The 16983-nt window shown below is 57.4% G+C and overlaps 1 protein-coding gene across 4 annotated transcripts in view; it reads right to left on the reverse strand.

Moving 5' to 3' along the window:
* Positions 1–16983, reverse strand: part of SDK2 (sidekick cell adhesion molecule 2) — a 41568-nt gene that overhangs the window by 8985 nt on the left and 15600 nt on the right. For all 4 annotated transcript variants that reach the window (XM_072351980.1, XM_072351981.1, XM_072351979.1 and 1 more), the window contains exons 3-26: positions 9749–9855; positions 8918–9065; positions 7412–7545; positions 6370–6481; positions 6040–6230; positions 5849–5932; positions 5579–5773; positions 5326–5442; positions 4990–5157; positions 4676–4778; positions 4353–4529; positions 4138–4274; positions 3763–3910; positions 3548–3688; positions 3270–3451; positions 2918–3033; positions 1988–2183; positions 1687–1785; positions 1295–1486; positions 1085–1206; positions 908–1017; positions 676–826; positions 335–572; positions 142–257 (exon numbers count right to left, since the gene is read on the reverse strand). In XM_072351980.1, the coding sequence (XP_072208081.1) occupies positions 142–257; positions 335–572; positions 676–826; positions 908–1017; positions 1085–1206; positions 1295–1486; positions 1687–1785; positions 1988–2183; positions 2918–3033; positions 3270–3451; positions 3548–3688; positions 3763–3910; positions 4138–4274; positions 4353–4529; positions 4676–4778; positions 4990–5157; positions 5326–5442; positions 5579–5773; positions 5849–5932; positions 6040–6230; positions 6370–6481; positions 7412–7545; positions 8918–9065; positions 9749–9855 (3484 nt within the window). The remainder of the gene's footprint in view (positions 1–141; positions 258–334; positions 573–675; positions 827–907; positions 1018–1084; positions 1207–1294; positions 1487–1686; positions 1786–1987; positions 2184–2917; positions 3034–3269; positions 3452–3547; positions 3689–3762; positions 3911–4137; positions 4275–4352; positions 4530–4675; positions 4779–4989; positions 5158–5325; positions 5443–5578; positions 5774–5848; positions 5933–6039; positions 6231–6369; positions 6482–7411; positions 7546–8917; positions 9066–9748; positions 9856–16983) is intronic.

A 16983-nucleotide genomic window follows, 5' to 3' on the forward strand; every position in this document is an offset into this window, starting at 1 on the left:
CTGAAACAAACTCATGTGACACAGCTGGGCTTCCCGGGTACCCCAGGGTGGAGCAGCATAAGCTCTCAGATGCAGCACAACCTGGGCAAGCTGTGACCCCTGGAGCAGGGCACAGGCACTAGGGCTGGTGTAGCTGCTTACCTTGTAGCCCAGGATGAGGCCATTGCAGTCTGCCTCAGGGATGTCACTCCATCGCACCAGAATGCTGCTGGAGGATGTGGCCTGTGCTGACACATTGCTGGGGCCAGAGGAGGGCACTGGGGGGGATGGCAATGAAAGGTCAGTATTAGGAACAAGTGCAGGTCAGCATTGGGCTGGTGGGAGCTGCTGGTACCTGACTCCCGCGTGCGTCCCAGCACCAAGTGGCTCCAGGGTCCTGAGCCAATGGCATTGAAGGCTTGGACCTGCACCCGGTACTCAGTCCACTCCTCCAGGTCCTCGATGGTGTACTCCCGCTCCACACGGTCATGGATGACGTGCACCACTGCCCGCCCTCGCCCATCTGAGCGCAGGTAGCGGATCCGGTAGCCCACCGAGTCAGGGTTCCCATTGTACTCCTGCTCCAGGAGGGGCTGGCACAAACAGTCACCATCATTCCTGATGTCCCACAGCCTCTCCAGGCTGTCCCAATGGACACTGTGCCCACAGGTGCAGACCCTCAGGGTCCCTCCTCACCATCCAGCGCAGCCACAGGCTGGTCTCACTGGCCGTCCGCAAGGTGACATTAGCAGGTGCCACATCTGGGGGGGCCTGAAGGGTCTGGATCCTCCGGGAGGGTAAGCTGGGGGGGCTGGTGCCCACAATGTTCACCTGCCTCATGCGGAAACTGAGAAGAGAGAGAATGGTCACAGCAGGGAGCAGAGTGCCCTGGTCCCCTGGGAAAGGCAGCACAGCCCTGGTCACTTGCCTGTAGTATGTGTAGGGATTCAGATTGGGCACTTCCATGGAGCGGGCATCAGGCTCATTAGCCAGCTGGTGGACGAGCCCCCACTCTTCAGCCTCACCATTCTGGCCCACCTGCAGGAAAGCAGTTGGGTGAGCCGCCCCCTGGCACCCCTTTTACCACCCCACAGTCATCCCATACCTGCGCCTCCACCTGCCAGCGGGAGATGGAGGTTTTGCCATCATAACCCGGGCGAAACTGGAGGGTGACGGAGCGAGGACCGATGTTGGAGATGCCCAAATTGGTGGGGGCACCAGGGAGCTCTGTGGGGACAGAGCAGGGTGGGTGGCACCAGCTGCTCGCCCCCAACACCAGCTGCATCCCACAGGGTTCCCACACCACCACGCTCACCTGGTGGCACTCCTGAGGAGATGGTAGAGGAAGAAACCTGGCCCTGGCCCTTGGAGGTCATGGCAGCCACCTCGATGGTGTAGGTGGTGAGGGCAGTGAGGCCGGTGACGCGGTACTCCAGCGTGACGTTGGGCAGGTAGTGGGTCACCCTTGTGTTAGTGCGGTTGTATTCCTCCCAGGAGATCCGGTAGCCTGAAGCACACCCCCATGCCATCAGCTCCCAGATGCCCACCCCATGGGGCTGAGCAAGGTGCAGGGAGATGCTGCAGGAATAGGGTCATGGGAGATGCTGCTGGGTTGGAGGGCAAGTTGCTGTGAGGCCAGGGATTGGGGGGAGATGCTGTGAGGTTGATGCAGACAGATGCCGCAGGGTTGGGGCTCAGCATCCCTACCTGTCAGAATGCCATTCTTCTCCAGGGGCTCCTGCCAGCTGACCTTCAGGGATGTGTCCAAGATCTCACTGAAGCTCAGGTGTCCCACAGGACCAGGCACTGCCCAAAGACACCCAGGCTCAGCACACAGCCACACATCCACGGGAGCCCACAGGACCCCACACAGAGCAGACTCCCCAGGCACAAGGCTTCCCAGGGCTCACGGGCACCCCGTGCCACATCCTCCCCAGCACCAACAGGACCAGCCCCACATCACCAGGCTGCTCACTGCCACCCCGGGGCGCACAGAGCCTCCCCGTACCGTCCTCGTGGGTGCGCACCAGCTGGGGCGGGCTGCGCGGGCCGTCCCCCGGCGTAGTGAAGCACAGCACTGACGTCAAATACTCGGTGAACTTCTTCAGCCCCACCACGTAACCCACGTGGACACTGTCCTGGAAGTTGGGCCTCACTGTCACCACTGTCGCCTCTTCCTCATGCTCTGGCTCCCAGGCAATAAGCTGCAGGAATCATAGCATCACAGAATATCCCATGTTGGAAAGGACCCTTCCACGCTGGAAGGATAGAAGATGCTGGGACAGGCACCATAGTCCCCATCACACCAGCGCCATCCTCCGTGCATCCCCCGGCCCCCTTTATTTATTCAGCGTTGATTAAATATCAATTAATGATGCAGGAGCACTTGATGCTGTCTAACCGGTGCGTGTTTATCCTCACAAGCCGATACGGAGCGCACACTTGGTGATTAACTCCCATTGATAACAGCGCGTAATCACCCGCTTGCCTTCGTTTAGGAGGTATGTTTGGGCATTTAATTGGTATTGTGCAAGATAGCCTATAGCAACTTAATTAAATACTAATTAGGCCCTAAAAATACTAATCAAAAATACTAAGTGGCGTTTAATAAGAATGTTAAATATCCTACTTGCTCGGGTTATCTCATTCAGCGGCAATTAAATTCCTCAACTTCTTTTGAGTGGATTAAGAAACAAGTTTAATGTTTCAATTCAATTTAATTAACGTAAATTTGAATTAATTGCAAATTGCATTTAATTACAGAGACTCCGAGACCACGCAAGTGTTAAATCTCAGTAAATATTGTTCTAACAGTTGGGCTGGAATCCATTAAAATGGCTGAGGGAGGCTGCAAGGAAGAGTCACCCTGCATTGTGTGGGTTGGCCAAGGGGCTTCCTGCTGCACACTTCTCAGGGAGACCTGCAAGTAACCCCTCACCTTGTAGCCCTGATTGATGCCGTTGATGAACTGGGGGCTGGGGGGGTTCCAGGTGAAGCGGATGGTGGTGGAGTTGGTGGCTTCAGCCTGCACGTTGCCCGGGGGCACAGTGGGCACTGTAAAGATGGAGGGCATGCTAGCAGCAGATCTGGTTCTGCTGGGTCTCCTCCCTCAGCACAGGGACCAGGAGTGCCTCATCTTGGGGCCATGCCCATGCCTGGTCCCTGTGCTCATCCCAGGTATCCCTTACCCATCCTTCTGAAGTCCATCCCATCACCCCCATGGCACAGCAAGGCCAGCCAACCCCCCACCCTACTGGTGCAACAACCAAGCCCTGTCCAGCCCTGCCTACCTCCTTGCAGCGTCCACTCTGTCACCTTCATGCTGTACACCCCCAGGCCAGCGCTGTTGTACGCCGCCACCTCGATCTCATAGTTGGTCCAGATGATGAGGTCCTCCAGGAGCAGGTTGTTGACATCAGCATTGGTAATGTTCTTGAACTGGTAGCCCACGGGCAGCCCGGCCAGGCAGTACCTGGGGACCAGCTGCCATCAGCACTGCACCCAGGGACAGAGTGGAGAGTGCCCGCTGACAGAGATGGAGTGCCCACGCTCCATCGCAGGTGCCTACCGGATGATGTAGCCCTTAAGGACACCATTCTGGTGGCTCTCAGGAGGTGGCTGCCATTGGATCATGATGGACTGGTTGGTGCGGCCGCTGGCGATGACGTTCTGGGGGGGTGCAGAGGGAGGCTCCTCGGGCAGGGACACTCTGAGGGGCACCAGGTGAGGATGAGTGCTCAGCCCACCAACAGACACATGCCCCCCACCACCACCGCTGCTCACCTCTCCGTGTCCTTGCTGAACTGGCTCCTGCCCACATCATTGACAGCACACAGGCGGAACTGGTAGGAACGGGCAGGCACCAACCCCCGCACCACCACCCATGTCAGCTCGGGGTCGACACTGGCCAGCAGCACGGTCCAGGGTGCATCTGTGGGGAGAAAGTGATGAGCAGGTGGGGGATACAGCCTACAGGGTTCATGCATCCTCTGCCCACTGGCTGAGCAGTCCATTGGTCCTCAAACTCCACGCAGCATCTCCTTCCTGTCCCAGTGTGATGACAGAGACCAGCCTCCAGCCTGCATCACCAGATGGGGACAGCAGAGCCACCACCACGGGGACAACCTCAGGGTCTGGGAGGTGGACACGGCCCCTTACTGTTCTCAGAGATCTCCACCAGGTAACGCAGCAGGGGGCTGTTGCCATCGAAGGGCTTGGCCCAGGTCAGGTTGATGGCCCGCTTCTCCAGGGGGCTCAGGACAGCCACAGGACTCTCGGGGGCATGGGGGAGCTGCCTGGACGGGGTGGGGGACATGGCGGTTAGGGCTGGGGGCACAGGAGGGCACGCAGCACCTGTGGGGTGGGGGTCTCACCGGACACGGAGGTGGGCACTGCGTGAGTCATTGCCGCCGGCCGAGAGCACCTTGCAGGTGTAGGTGCCGATGTCCCCTGACCAGGTCTGGGAGATGTGCAGTGTGCCTGTCTCATCCAGACGCAGTCGGGGGCCGCTCTCTGTGCCCAGTGGTGCACCATCCTTCTCCCAGACGTACCTGTGCCAGGCAGGAACCCAGTGGGGGTTCCGGCACCCTGCAGTCCCCCAGCAGGGGGGACCCAGTGAAGGGATCCCTGCGCACACGGCACCAGGTGGCACTGCAGGACCACCGAGCGCCAGCATAGAGCACATCCCAGTCCCTACCTGACATCCACACTGGGGTCATGGGTGACACCGCAGCTCATGGAGGCCCTGGTGCCCTTGATGACACTCTGGTCCTGCGGTGGGTCGGTGATGCGTGTCCGTGCTGTGGGGGGAAAGGATGAGGGAATAGCACTGAGGGGTTGCAGGGCACTAGTGCAGGGGCAGAGCCACCTGGCTAATAGGACGGGGGACAGTGCCACAGGTGGCCATGTGGGTGCAAGTCTTAGCATCTCTCCATGCACAGCAGCCACGTTCTAGTGCCCACCCCTCACACCACACCCGGCAGGGTCTGATCTGCAATGCAGGCACCTTACCCCAGACCACCAGGTCAGCAGAGGCTTCGTCCACACCACGGGAGTTGGTGGCCAGGCAGGTGTAGGTGCCGGCATCAGCCAGGTGTGCAGGGCTGACAAGCAGGCTGCCCGACTCCAGCAGGGTGAAGCGCGGGAGCTGCACTGAGCCGCTGGCCAGGATCCGCTCCCCTGGGAGACACCGGGGGGTCTGTCACCCACAGCTACCAGCCAAGCCTGGTGGCCACATGCTCGGGGACCAAACCACGAGGATGAAAGTTTGGTCAAGCCCTGTGCAATAAACTTGCCAAGGACCCCCTGGACCATGCAGGCAGGGCACCGTGCCCCCAGCCCCTGTACCTTTCTGCCAGGTGATGGCTGGACGTGGAGCCCCCGAGGTCTCACAGTTGAGGATTACAGACATGCCATCGATCACTGTGCTGTCCTGGGGACCCCTCGTGATGTTGGGAGCGATGCCTATGGAGCAAAAAGATGCACAAACACCCCTGAAGCCTTTCCCAGTGCTTGGTCTTGGCACAGGAGTCTGTCCCTGTCTGGGGGGTCTCATCCCATGCAGGGCATCCCGGGCTCTGGGATGGGGGCTGACACCTACTGGTCACAGCCAGGTACGTGGTGGTCTGCACCTCTCCGGCTGCGTTGCGGGCGAAGCACTGGAACATGCCAGTGTCATCAGGGAGCAGCCCGCTGATCTGCAGGCTGCCATCTGCCAGCAGTTGGAAGCGGGACAGCTGCTCCGGATGGATGAGGGATGCGTCCTTGTACCAGGCCATGTCAGGAGGTGGCACACCTGCAAGGACCGGGTGGTGTCAGGCATAGGGACATCTTAGGTGCAAAATCAGGACGGGCACAGAGCGCAGTTCACCTTTGGCTTGGCACGGGATGGCCACCACCTTCTCCATCTCGGCTGTGATGTGCCTCTCCGGCTCCTTGACAAACTGTGGGGGCTCTGCAAAGGGAAACACAGAGACGGGCAGGGTTAGCACTGGGATCCTCCGCACCCATCCCAGGGGGCTGAGCCCGGCCCCACTCATTGCATGTACAGCAGTGCCTCACCCAGCACCGACAGGTAGGCGCCCTCAGCCACAGCAGGCACACTGCTGCTGCGCAGCACAGCCTCGCACTCGTAGTAGCCACTGTCACCCAGCGTGGGGTTGAGGATGGTGAGCCGGCGGCTGTAGTCGCTGATGCCGCTGGAGATGGGCACACCATCCTTCTTCCAGATGATGTGCAGCTTGATCAGTGGCCTGGGGGCGGCAGGAGGATGCCATGAGCCAGCCCCCCCCCCAAGCCCTATACCTCCTTCTACCCCATGGCACACCTCACCCCTGGGTTTCAGAGCTGATGAGGGTCCCCCAGCCCCATCCCATCCCCAGTGCTACTCACCTGGCATTGGCCACACACTCCATGGTCACCTCTGAGGTCCCGGCCACCACACTGGTGTTCCTGGGTGGGACAATGATGGTGGGTGCGATGGGATCGGCGGGGCCACCCACATCTGGGGAGAAGCAGGCCAGAGCAACAGCCATCAGCACCCCCCCCTCCATATGCCATGAGGTGTAGGGGGGGCAGGAACCGCAGGGCTCTGCCCTCCTGCAGCACACCCAGCCTATCACTGTGGCATCTGGGAGTTTCTCAGCTCCCCATTCATCCCCACCTCCCATAGGATCCTATAACACCCCACAGCCTCCACCCCATACAGCAGCTCCTGCGCGGTACCAACTGGCAGAGAAAGAGGAGAAGGGAGTATATAAAGCAAAATAATTGCAACAATAAAAAACCCTCATGTAGACGCTGTAAAAATGTGATCGTCGTGAAAGCTGCTGATATAGCTGAATCCATAAACATGGGCTCTAAGTTGTTTATTACGCACCGGGATGCCAAGGTACGGAGCGGCTGATTAATGGGGCAGGTGGGAAAGGGGGACAGGCACAGCCCTGCGTGGGAAGGTATAACAGCATGGAGAGAACAGCAGGAGCTGGGACCAGAGGACCAGTGCCACTTCAGGACATGTTCCTTAGGGTGGGATCATCACCCAGACATGAACCAGAGAGAGGACCCAGGGGGCACACGGTTCTCCTATAGACCAAGGCTGATCTAGAGCAACACGGACTAAGAGTGGTCTTTGGCCAGCACAGGGGCAACAGCAGGGCAGCAAAGGGGCCACATGGCACCATCCTGTCCCAGATCCATCCCAGCACCTAAGGGCACCCCGGCAGCACCGCAATTGGGATGGCACAGGGAGAGGGGCCGTGCTGGTGCTACAATTAGCACTCACTGCCATCTGCAGCACGGCCTGAAGTGCCTAAATAAATTTGGAGGCAGCCAAGCTATTAAGTCAGCAGAAGCAGAAGCAGCCTCCAAAGAGATTTACTGCAAATTAAAGGTGGGTGGCAGCCAGGAGGTGCCGGGGGAGCGGGGCACTCACTGGCCACGGTGAGCGTAATGGGCTGGCTGGTCTTGTTGTCTCCATTCTTGTCATTCACTGCCTGCACGTAGTAACGTCCCGCATCCGGGGCCACCGTGGAGAGGATGACGAGGGTGTTCTCCAGCGTGATGGCTCTGTGGGGTGAGTATGGCATAGGGGATGTGAGCCCCCCCCATCACCTCACCCTGTTGGGAGGGGGGAGATGGGATCAGACCATCCCGAACACAATGGGGACGCAACTGATGTGTCAGGACCCCCCTCCCCATGGGTATGGATGGGATCAGACCATCCCAACCCCAAATGTGTGCCCATCACATGGGGGAGCACAGCTCAGCTACAGACCCTATAGATGAAGCCACAGTCAGAGCTGCCCACCCACCCTTCCATGCACAGCATCCGCAGAGCACAGCAGATAGTGCAGATTAATAGGGCCCACTTTATTTATTTATTCTTACAGAACCATCTAATCTGCTGGAAACATAAAATGGTTTGGGGGGGTTGGAGGGGGGGTTGGTGGGGAGGGGGGGGAAGGAGGAATATATTTTACCATTAAATATGAGATAAAGGAGTTTTATCTCCTCAATCCTGCTTGGCAAATAGAAAAGAGACCGGTTCAATTCCTGCATAATGTGGGTTACAAATTCAATTCCCGCACGCCGCGCTGCCAGCGATGGGCTCAGCGTGAGGCCCCATAGGGACACCCCCCACACACACACACCGTGCCCGCTCCTCCACATCAGCTGCATCCCTGGCACGTGCTGAGCCCCCCCACCCACCTCCTCCCAGCCACCCCAAGGCTATTTCCTTCTTTTTTTGTTGTTGAATTTATTTCCCCGATGACAAACGGTCGCCAAAGTCCCTCCCTGGGTTTTAGTGCAACAATCTCAAGACATCTGTTAAACATCCTCACTGCTGATTGAACAAGGACGGCGGCAGCTGAGGGAAATGGAGTATCTCTGGATGCTGGGGGGATACTGAGGTATAATGGGGGGATACTGGGATAGGGGGTACCGGCAGAGTACAGGGAAGATACAGGGGAGAGATACTGGGATAGTACTGGGGGGATACTGGGGAGATATTGGGGTACAGGGGGGGGTACTGGGAAGACACAGGGAGGATACCAGGAGATACTGGGAAAGTAGTAGGAAGACATAGAGAAGATACTGAGAGAGTACTGAGGAAATACTGAGGGGACACTAGGGAGGTACTGGGGTATACTGGGGGGGTTGTACTGGGGAGGTACTGAGAGAGCACTGGGAAGATACAGGGAAGATACCAGGGAGAGTACAGGAAAGACACAAAGGAGATACTGGGAGAGTACTGGGGAGATATTGAGGGGATACTGGGGAGGTTCTGGGGTACACTGTGGGTTGATTTGTATGGGGGAGGTTCTAGGAGAGTTAAAGGGAGAATATAGGAGAGAATATTATGGAGATACTGGGACAGTACTGGGGAGATACTGAAGGGACACTGGGGAGGTACTGGGGCATGTTGGTGGGTACTCACATGCGGCTGCTGGGGGAGATCTTGCGCCCATCGCGGAACCAGGTGACCTGGGGCTGGGGAAAGCTGGCAATGCGGGGTGCCCGGATGACGGCTGCCTCCCCATGGGACACACTCTGCTCTGTCTCACTGTCCTCAAAGCTCCCCATGTCTGTGGAATGCACAGGAGAGCAGTATTAGGAAGTGTGGGGACCCAGAGGGATCCATCCCCAGCAGGGAGCAGGCTAGAGGTGACACAGATGGGCTCCCCACAAAGATGCAATAGGGCCATGCTGGGCTCTGCTCTCCCATCCCAAGAGCTATCTTTGCAGCACCCAGAGCTGATTAACCCCAACAGGGCCCATGCTGTGGGAGCAGTGAAGAGGGCTCAGCCCTGGGAGAAGCAAAGCACAACCTTGGCTCCACACACATGGTAGTGGCATCACTGCCCTGCACAGCTGAGAAAAGCAGAAGCGAAGCAGGGTGCACTGAGAATGGGAAGTGGGGGGGGATTTTTATTGACTTCCCTTAATTGCTGTAATTAAAAACATGTAAAGAATCTCTTTTTAACGACTTTGTCATTATCATTAGTTGTTAGCGCAGCTGCCTTATTAATTTCCCATTAGCTCCCTGATTTGTCATTGCTCCTCAGGAAGGGGTTGATGAGGACAGGACAGGGGGCATCCCACAGGGAAGGGACAGCAAAGAGGGGACACAGAGCCACCATCCCCAACACCCCAATAACCCCCACACTGATCCCTTCCACCCCACCCCCCCAGCCAGGGGCAGCCCCTCCTAGTCCCACCCCTCCCATCTCAGGGCTGCCCAGGGTGCCATCCCATAGCTATCACTTACAGGCCACCTGCACCTCGGTCTGGCGCTGCAGCAGAGCTCCCATCCTGTTGCGGACGATGCAGCGGTAGAACCCAGCATGTGTGCGGTCCAGTGAGGTAATCATGTACCTACAGGATTGGGGAGCACTCAGCACACAGCCCCCAAGAGAGGCTGAAGGTCCCAGGCCAGCACTGTGTTTGCTGTGCCAAGTGCTGACCCCCTCCCCAAAATGCAGCTGCTGGAGGTGTGTGTGCGCAATGTGCCCCTCTGGGCATGTAGGCAAAGCCACACTTGAGTAGTCCTACCCAATTTACCCCAGAGGTCTCACAGCCATGGTGCCAAGCACACTGCCATGCTCCTTCCTGGTCCATCCCCCTCCCATCTGCATGGTTTGGAGCCACCATAGGCAGAGATGCAGCCTGGGACTTGCAAAAGGTGTTACCTCCACAAGACCAACCTGGGGACGCTTTGCTTGGGATGCCCCCTCCCACACACAGCTCCAACAGCCTCATCAGGGCACAGATGCTGGACACTGGGGCTGTCCTGGGGGTTCTGAGCAACCCAGCTGCCCAAAGCCCCTCCCCAGCCCCATACACACCCGAAGTCTGAGCACCACTCTGCAGCTGAGCCACCTTATCAGTCCTACTGCCCTCGTGGCTGCTCTTATCAGCCACCAGACCTGCAAGCTGATAAGCAGATAAAGGGAACAACCACATCTCCACTCGTCCGCCGCCACCCAGCATCACCCCAACCGTCACCAGACCTCCAGGGGTCATTCCCACTCAACATCCCCATCTGCTCCACGCACTCCAGAATGGGCTGCATCTCCCCCAGCCTCACAGCAGCCCCACGGGGGACATCTCTGCATCGCTGCCTCCCAAACAGGGAGTGCTCAGAGATAAAGTGGAGAGGGAATAAATAAGAAAGCACCAACTCTCCTCACCCGAAATCCAATCTTGCATTAAAGCACACCGCGGGCTGTTGCAGCAGAGCTTTGTTTGTTCTTTTGATAACAGAGCGTAAATTAAACTTTCATAAGGCACGAGGAACACGTCCCCTCTGCTGGGGATCTCCTGGTGTGGGAGCTGGGATGGGGGCTGCCCCCGAGCCAGGGTGGATGCTCAGCCCCTGCCCCACGTGCAGGAGTTGCACATGGGAGTTCTGAGCTCTGGGACCAGCCCCAGGCTGCTTTGGGGGGGCTCTGACAGCTGCACTGTGGAGCAGGGCTGGGCTGGGTTTGCATACAGAGATAGCACCTATGGGATCTGGGTGTGGAATGGGAGATGGGGGCATTCAGGGGTGAAACTGCTGGGACGAACTGCATTCCCACTGCCAGGAATGGTGATGGTGGCAGCCCTATGACAGCACAACACTGCCACCCATATGGGCATGAGCAGGGCAGGATTTGGAGGGTCTGGATTTGGAGGGGTCCCATCTTCTTATGAAAAGGGGATTTGGGGGTGTGGGGGGGGGGTCACACAGCCCCAGCAAAGGGCATGTTGTGTGCCAGGGACTGCCCGTCCCCACCCAGAAGGGAAGATGCCCTTTGGGAACGAGTCCTTGAGTGTCACGGCTGATATTTAAAACGATCCCCGCAGGCTTTAAATAAGATATTTCAATTCCAGGGAGCTGTCAGGAACGGATGCGGGCACCAGAAATAATGGGCACGCTCTCCTTGTGTTGTCCTCGCCCATAAATCACACGCACGCACCGCGACTCCCAACCACATGGACAGACAGACAGACAGACCATGCCCACATGAACCCCATGCATGGAACCCCCCAGCCCTCCCTTCACACCCCCACCACGCTCAGAGCACCCCCCGATGTGACACATCCCCTCTGCAGCACCACATCCCCCTATGGGCACGGGGAGGATTCGCCCCCACAAGCCCAATTAGCAGAGCCCTGGCCCCGTGCCGCTGGAGCTGGAGGAGCTATTACAGCAACCAGCTTTGCACACACCTAAGCGGATGAAAATAGCCCAGAGAAAGGAAATCAATTACCAGGCGCAGTCTGGCCTGCAGTTATTAAGCAACGTGAGCGGAGACTTTGTTCTCTGCCACTTGGCTTCTGCAGAGCCTCCATCCCGCATCGCTCCGATGCAATTTCTGTGAGCGTGGCCACAGGAGGACAGGGACTGAATCTGTGCTGCTCAAGGAGCAGGGAGGCAAAGGGTGCAATGCAAAGCCCCCCCCCTGGTTCCAGCTGGGGGATGCAGCACCCAAAAGTTGAGCCGACCTGGTTGCTCTGCCTACATGAGCGTGCTGGACGGGTTCAGGCTGGGACAGAGGTCCTGCCCCACTCCCAAAGCATCCCTGGTTGCTGACGCCTCTGTTTCAGTGTTTGTTTGTTTTGCTTTTAAGGACAGAGTTTGACAAGGGATTGTGCACGGGGAAAAGCACTTCTGAAGCAAGAAATGACCCACGCATCAAAACACGCCGAGATGGCAAACAGCCACAGTCTCAAGGCTCAGTCAGGATGTGGCTGTACCACGCTCACAACGGGGGCCCTGAAGTCAGATGCCACATGCCAGGGGATCACGGCTCCACAGAGCTGCCAGCAGCAGGAAGAGGATGGGGCAGATGCATGGGCTTACATAGGAAACCATGTCCTCTCCATCCATCTATGCAACCCAGAAGTGCCTGCCCCATTCCTGTCAGCAGCTCAGCTGTGCCCATGGAAGCTTCCCAACCCCTGTGGGGCTCCAGCCGGAATGAGAGCTGCAAATACCCTAACCACAATCCCAAAGAAGCAGCTGCTTATAATCTGGGGCACAGACATCACACCCACACACCATAGAGACGATGCCACTGGGCACCCCAAAGGAAAAGTAACCCCAAAGGCACCCCCTCCACCTTCCATGGGTGCATGTGCAGGAACCCCTCCCCATCACTGTGTCCATATAGCACAGCACTGAGACAACCCACAGCCCCTCTCATCCACAACCCTGACAAGGCATTGGCAGCACCAACACCACAGACAAAGGGCCCCCAAATGCTTCCTGCTCTGCTCCCCAGCACGCTGCCTTGTTATTGTAGGGTCATTAACAGCACCCCCACACTCCAGCACAGCGCTGCCCCAGCCCTGGCTGATGCTTGAGCCTCTATTATTGTAGGGTTGCTGAGAAGCGTGGGGCTGACACTGCAGAATTATTATTAGATTGAGGGGGTGGAGAGGGGCCGGGAAAAGCACCAGCCAAAGGATTTGATCCATCAAATTTGAAGCCAGAAGAGTACAGAAATCTGCACAGTTCCTCCAATGCAGCACAGTAACAGCAACAGCTGGATCCGATTTTGGATAGAAGTGCACCGGCACGGCCCCCTTTGATTAATATCCTGTATAACGACTAATTAATTCTAGAGGGGACATGTATTTGAATAGTTACTGTGTGATAATGAAATGTCAAGTGAGCATTAAACACACTTAGCAGAGGTTTAACGACTCCCAGCGCCTGAGCCATGTGCCCCAGCACCTCACCCTGCACCGGGCTCCTACTCAATACAGCTTAAATACACCCCCCAGTATTTCATCAGCCCCCATTAAGCGTGTTATTGAATCTCAATTAGCTCCCAATTGGAGAGGGCTATGTTTGGACACACGCAGCTAGAGCCATCATCTCACTGCACGCCAGAAGGGATTCCTTCAGGTGAGGGAATTGCAAGGGCTCCATGAATCGCTGCTTCTATTGGCCCTGCTGGAACCCTGAGTCAATTAACAGGGAGCCCTTGCATCCCAAGGGCACCAGCAACCCTCCCTCCCATGCTGCCCTTACCCATTCCAAAGTGCCACATGGTGTCAAAGCACAGCAGCCCCAACACACAGCAGGACACAGCACTCACTCAGCCTGCCTGCAACCTCTCCCTCTCTACTCATCAACTCTTGTTAATTACATTAATGAATGGCAATTAGCGCCCCAGGTTGTGCTTCACACCTGGGCTCACACAGAACTCACCCAGCAGCCAGTTACGTGCTCCTGGTGGGCAGCATCACATCATGGGGGGTAGCAGGGATAGAGCATGGGGGGGGCACGCTGTGTCTCTGTAGGGGGGTCCCAGTTCTATCTTTGAGGGCTGAGGGGATGGGGGCTGAGCTGAGGGGACACAGGGGTGATTCCGGCAAGGAGATGTGGGGCTGCACTTTGCCCAGGGGGAGCACTGGGAGGATCAGATGTTGTTTTGCTGGAGAAGTGAGGTGAGCAGCGCTGTGCTGAGGCTGGCACGTGTCAGAGCTGGATTTTTGCTTTCCTGGGCTCTGAGTTCCTGGCAAAGGTTTCTTTCTGGGCTCAGCTCTGGAGTTGCTGGGCTCCTCGTGGGCATGGGTGGATGTGGGGAGAGGAAAGAGGGCTGACTGAGCAGATAGGAGATGCTTCTCCACGCATGGGAGTCTGTCCAGAGGTAATCCATGTGTAAAGCAATTTCCAAAGGCAGCAGGACTCGATGCAGCCCTTAATAGGACAATCTCATGTGATGAATTACCAGACCTAACTAATCTGCATGTTAAATTTCTGCTGTGAGAAATAAATATCCTCAATTCACCAGAGAAACGCTTTCCTTCGGAGGATTTCATTAAAGGCATCGAGCCGCCTGATTTGCATGTTATGATTCCTGGTACGAGAAGAAGTCAGGCTTTGGAGAGAGCTCATGGGAGAGCCTGGCACCAGAGCAATGGTGTGAAACAGAGATGGCCCTGGAGAGTGCAGTGTTCATGTGCCAGGCCATGGAAGCAGAGCATAAGGGATGGACCCACTGTGTGGTGCCCAGGCATTGGGTCCCATGGGAGAGCCATCCCCACGCATCCCATGGATGGAGGATGTAAGTGAGGATGGCACTGCTGGTCTCTGGTCCCCAGCAATGCTCCTAAAGAGGGGACAGCTCTGGGCATGTGCACTGTCCCCTGGGGGTGCTCCTAAGGGGGATGCAGATCTGCCTGTGTGTGGAGCCAAGAGAATCCTCAGCCTTCCTACAGCCCCCAGGGATGTTCCCATGGGGGATGGCTGTGTGTGTGCAGAGTCTCCACTATCTTGTGGTCCCCAGAGATGCTCCCGAGGAGACGGCTCTGTGAACACATAAAACCAGCCTGACCCCCACCACCCTGCAACCCCCAACTGCTTGCAGTCCCCAGAGATGCTCCCAAGAGGGGATGGCTCCACACACACATGGTCCCCAGGGATGCTCTCAAATAAGGGACAGCTCCATGCATTCACAGAGCCAGGCTGGACCCAGATCCTTCGTGCTCCCCCAGGATACTCCTCAGCAGGACAGCTCCACCCTCACGCAGTGGGATGTCCTTGTCCCTTGCTGGCCCAGCACCAGGGACCTGCAGAGCCCATTCCCCACCTGCCCTTTGCCACACGCCAACGAGTCGCTCCCGTTGCAAGCTGGCGGCTGAATTGCTGCGGGAAGGAAAGGGCAGTTGCTATGGAAACACGCTGCCAAATTGGGAGAGAGCAACTCCTCTCCTTACAACATGGGAGCAAGCTTGTCCAGGCAAGCAGACTGACAAGGGCAGCTCATGGAGTAGAGGGGCTACGAGCCCCAGCTCCTGGGAAAATGGCTATATGGAGCAAAATGGTAGAACACGTAAAAGGCGCAGGGCTGGGAGCAACTGGAGGTGCAGCCGGGATGCACTGCTGCAGGAAGGGATGCAGGGAGGAGCAGGGAGGATGCTGAGGCCAAAGGCTCAATGACACACTGACCCGGCCAGGAAGCGTGGCTCCCTGGGCAAGTGGCCTTGCTGACAAGAAGGTGTGAAGTGCTATGGGCCCTGGGGGTGCCCACGGAGCAGAGACACGTGGGTATGTGACAGTCCCATGTGAGGTTTTGGCTGCACCCCGCACCACCAAGGTACCCCCAGCCCCAGCATCCCTTCCACACTCCCAGCCATCAGCCCCAGCTCTCCCCTCTCCAAGGATTACTCTGTTTCTAAACTCGTTAACTTTTAATTACCACCTTCCCACTGCCTGAGCAGGCTGGCTCTGCGCCACCTACATCTCTATTAAAATTCAATTTATGCCCATCATAACTAATTTTGGTCCTTTGCCTTCCTCACCGGCAGCCTTCAATTGCAGACAAGGCATCCAAAGTCTCCTCTCGACACATGAAATCCCCTCAGAGAGCCGTGGATGGGCAGCACACGCCGCTCTGAGTTAAGCCGATGCCGGCAGGTTGCGTCCCCGCAGCGGCACAGCCGGGTGAGAGCCAGGCAGTGATTTGCATAGAGCCCATTTGCTTCATTAGCTGCAGCTCGGCAGCTCAGTTTGTTTGGGTTTTCCTCGTGTGTTTGCTTGTTTTCTCGCTTCCTTCCTTAATCCTTTCTGGCTGTAAGCTGGAGGCAGAGGGCTCAAGGGATGGCAGTCACTTTGAGCAGGGGACTGCAGGATGCAGGGTCCGGGGCACCCCAGGGCAATGTGGGGGACATGGGCACACGCTGGGGCAGCTCCCTGCATGTGGTCTGCATCTCCACCACCCCTCTCATACAGCCCCATTGAACCCCATAACACCTCGCATCGCTCCCAATGGGGCTACAGACATCACAGGGCTCAGCAGGGTGAAGGACAAGGGACCTGTCCACAGTGCCACTGGGCACCCAGCATCAGGGTGAGCATCCATGGGGGTCAGCCCAAGTACTGGGGTATCGCTGAGCTGCAGCTGCTGGTATCAGTGGGGGCACCCCTGGGGTCTCCAGGACACACAATTACCACAGTAACGTCTCCAGTGTGGCACCCAGCGCTGGGGAGGGGACATCACCCAGCCACATTGTCTGCATTCCTGGCATCCCAGAGCAGCACCGCGTTGCTACAGCAACACGAAGCCTTCGGATTCAACGCCTTTAAACGGGGAATGGCTTGTCTCGGGCTGAATTATTGATTAAAACAGAGAGGATGACACACGCTCAGAAGAGACGACGAGAGGTGCCCGGCACAATTTCAAGGCGAATCTGATGTGGGCTGTGGTGCAAGGCTGGCAGCGGGATCGGTCTTTGTGTGGGGCTGAATGGGGCAGGTGGGAACATGATCTGTGCCCGGCGTTAATCCTGCACTGTACAAATGCCTCCTCTCACTGTTGACCTGCTTAAATCCACAGCTCCGCTGTCGTTTGCTCTCCAAACAGAGCAAGCAGCTCCCGGCATGCTAATCTGCTGCTCCTACCTCCACGCTGCCCTTGTGCCACCAACACGTCCCCCTTGCAGCAGTGATGGGGCCCAGCACAGGGGCTGGACGGTCCCTACACACACCCCCAACCAAGAGCATCCTCA

This window comes from Excalfactoria chinensis, chromosome 17 (assembly GCF_039878825.1).
Source record: "Excalfactoria chinensis isolate bCotChi1 chromosome 17, bCotChi1.hap2, whole genome shotgun sequence".
In the NCBI taxonomy this organism is placed as follows: domain Eukaryota; kingdom Metazoa; phylum Chordata; class Aves; order Galliformes; family Phasianidae; genus Excalfactoria; species Excalfactoria chinensis.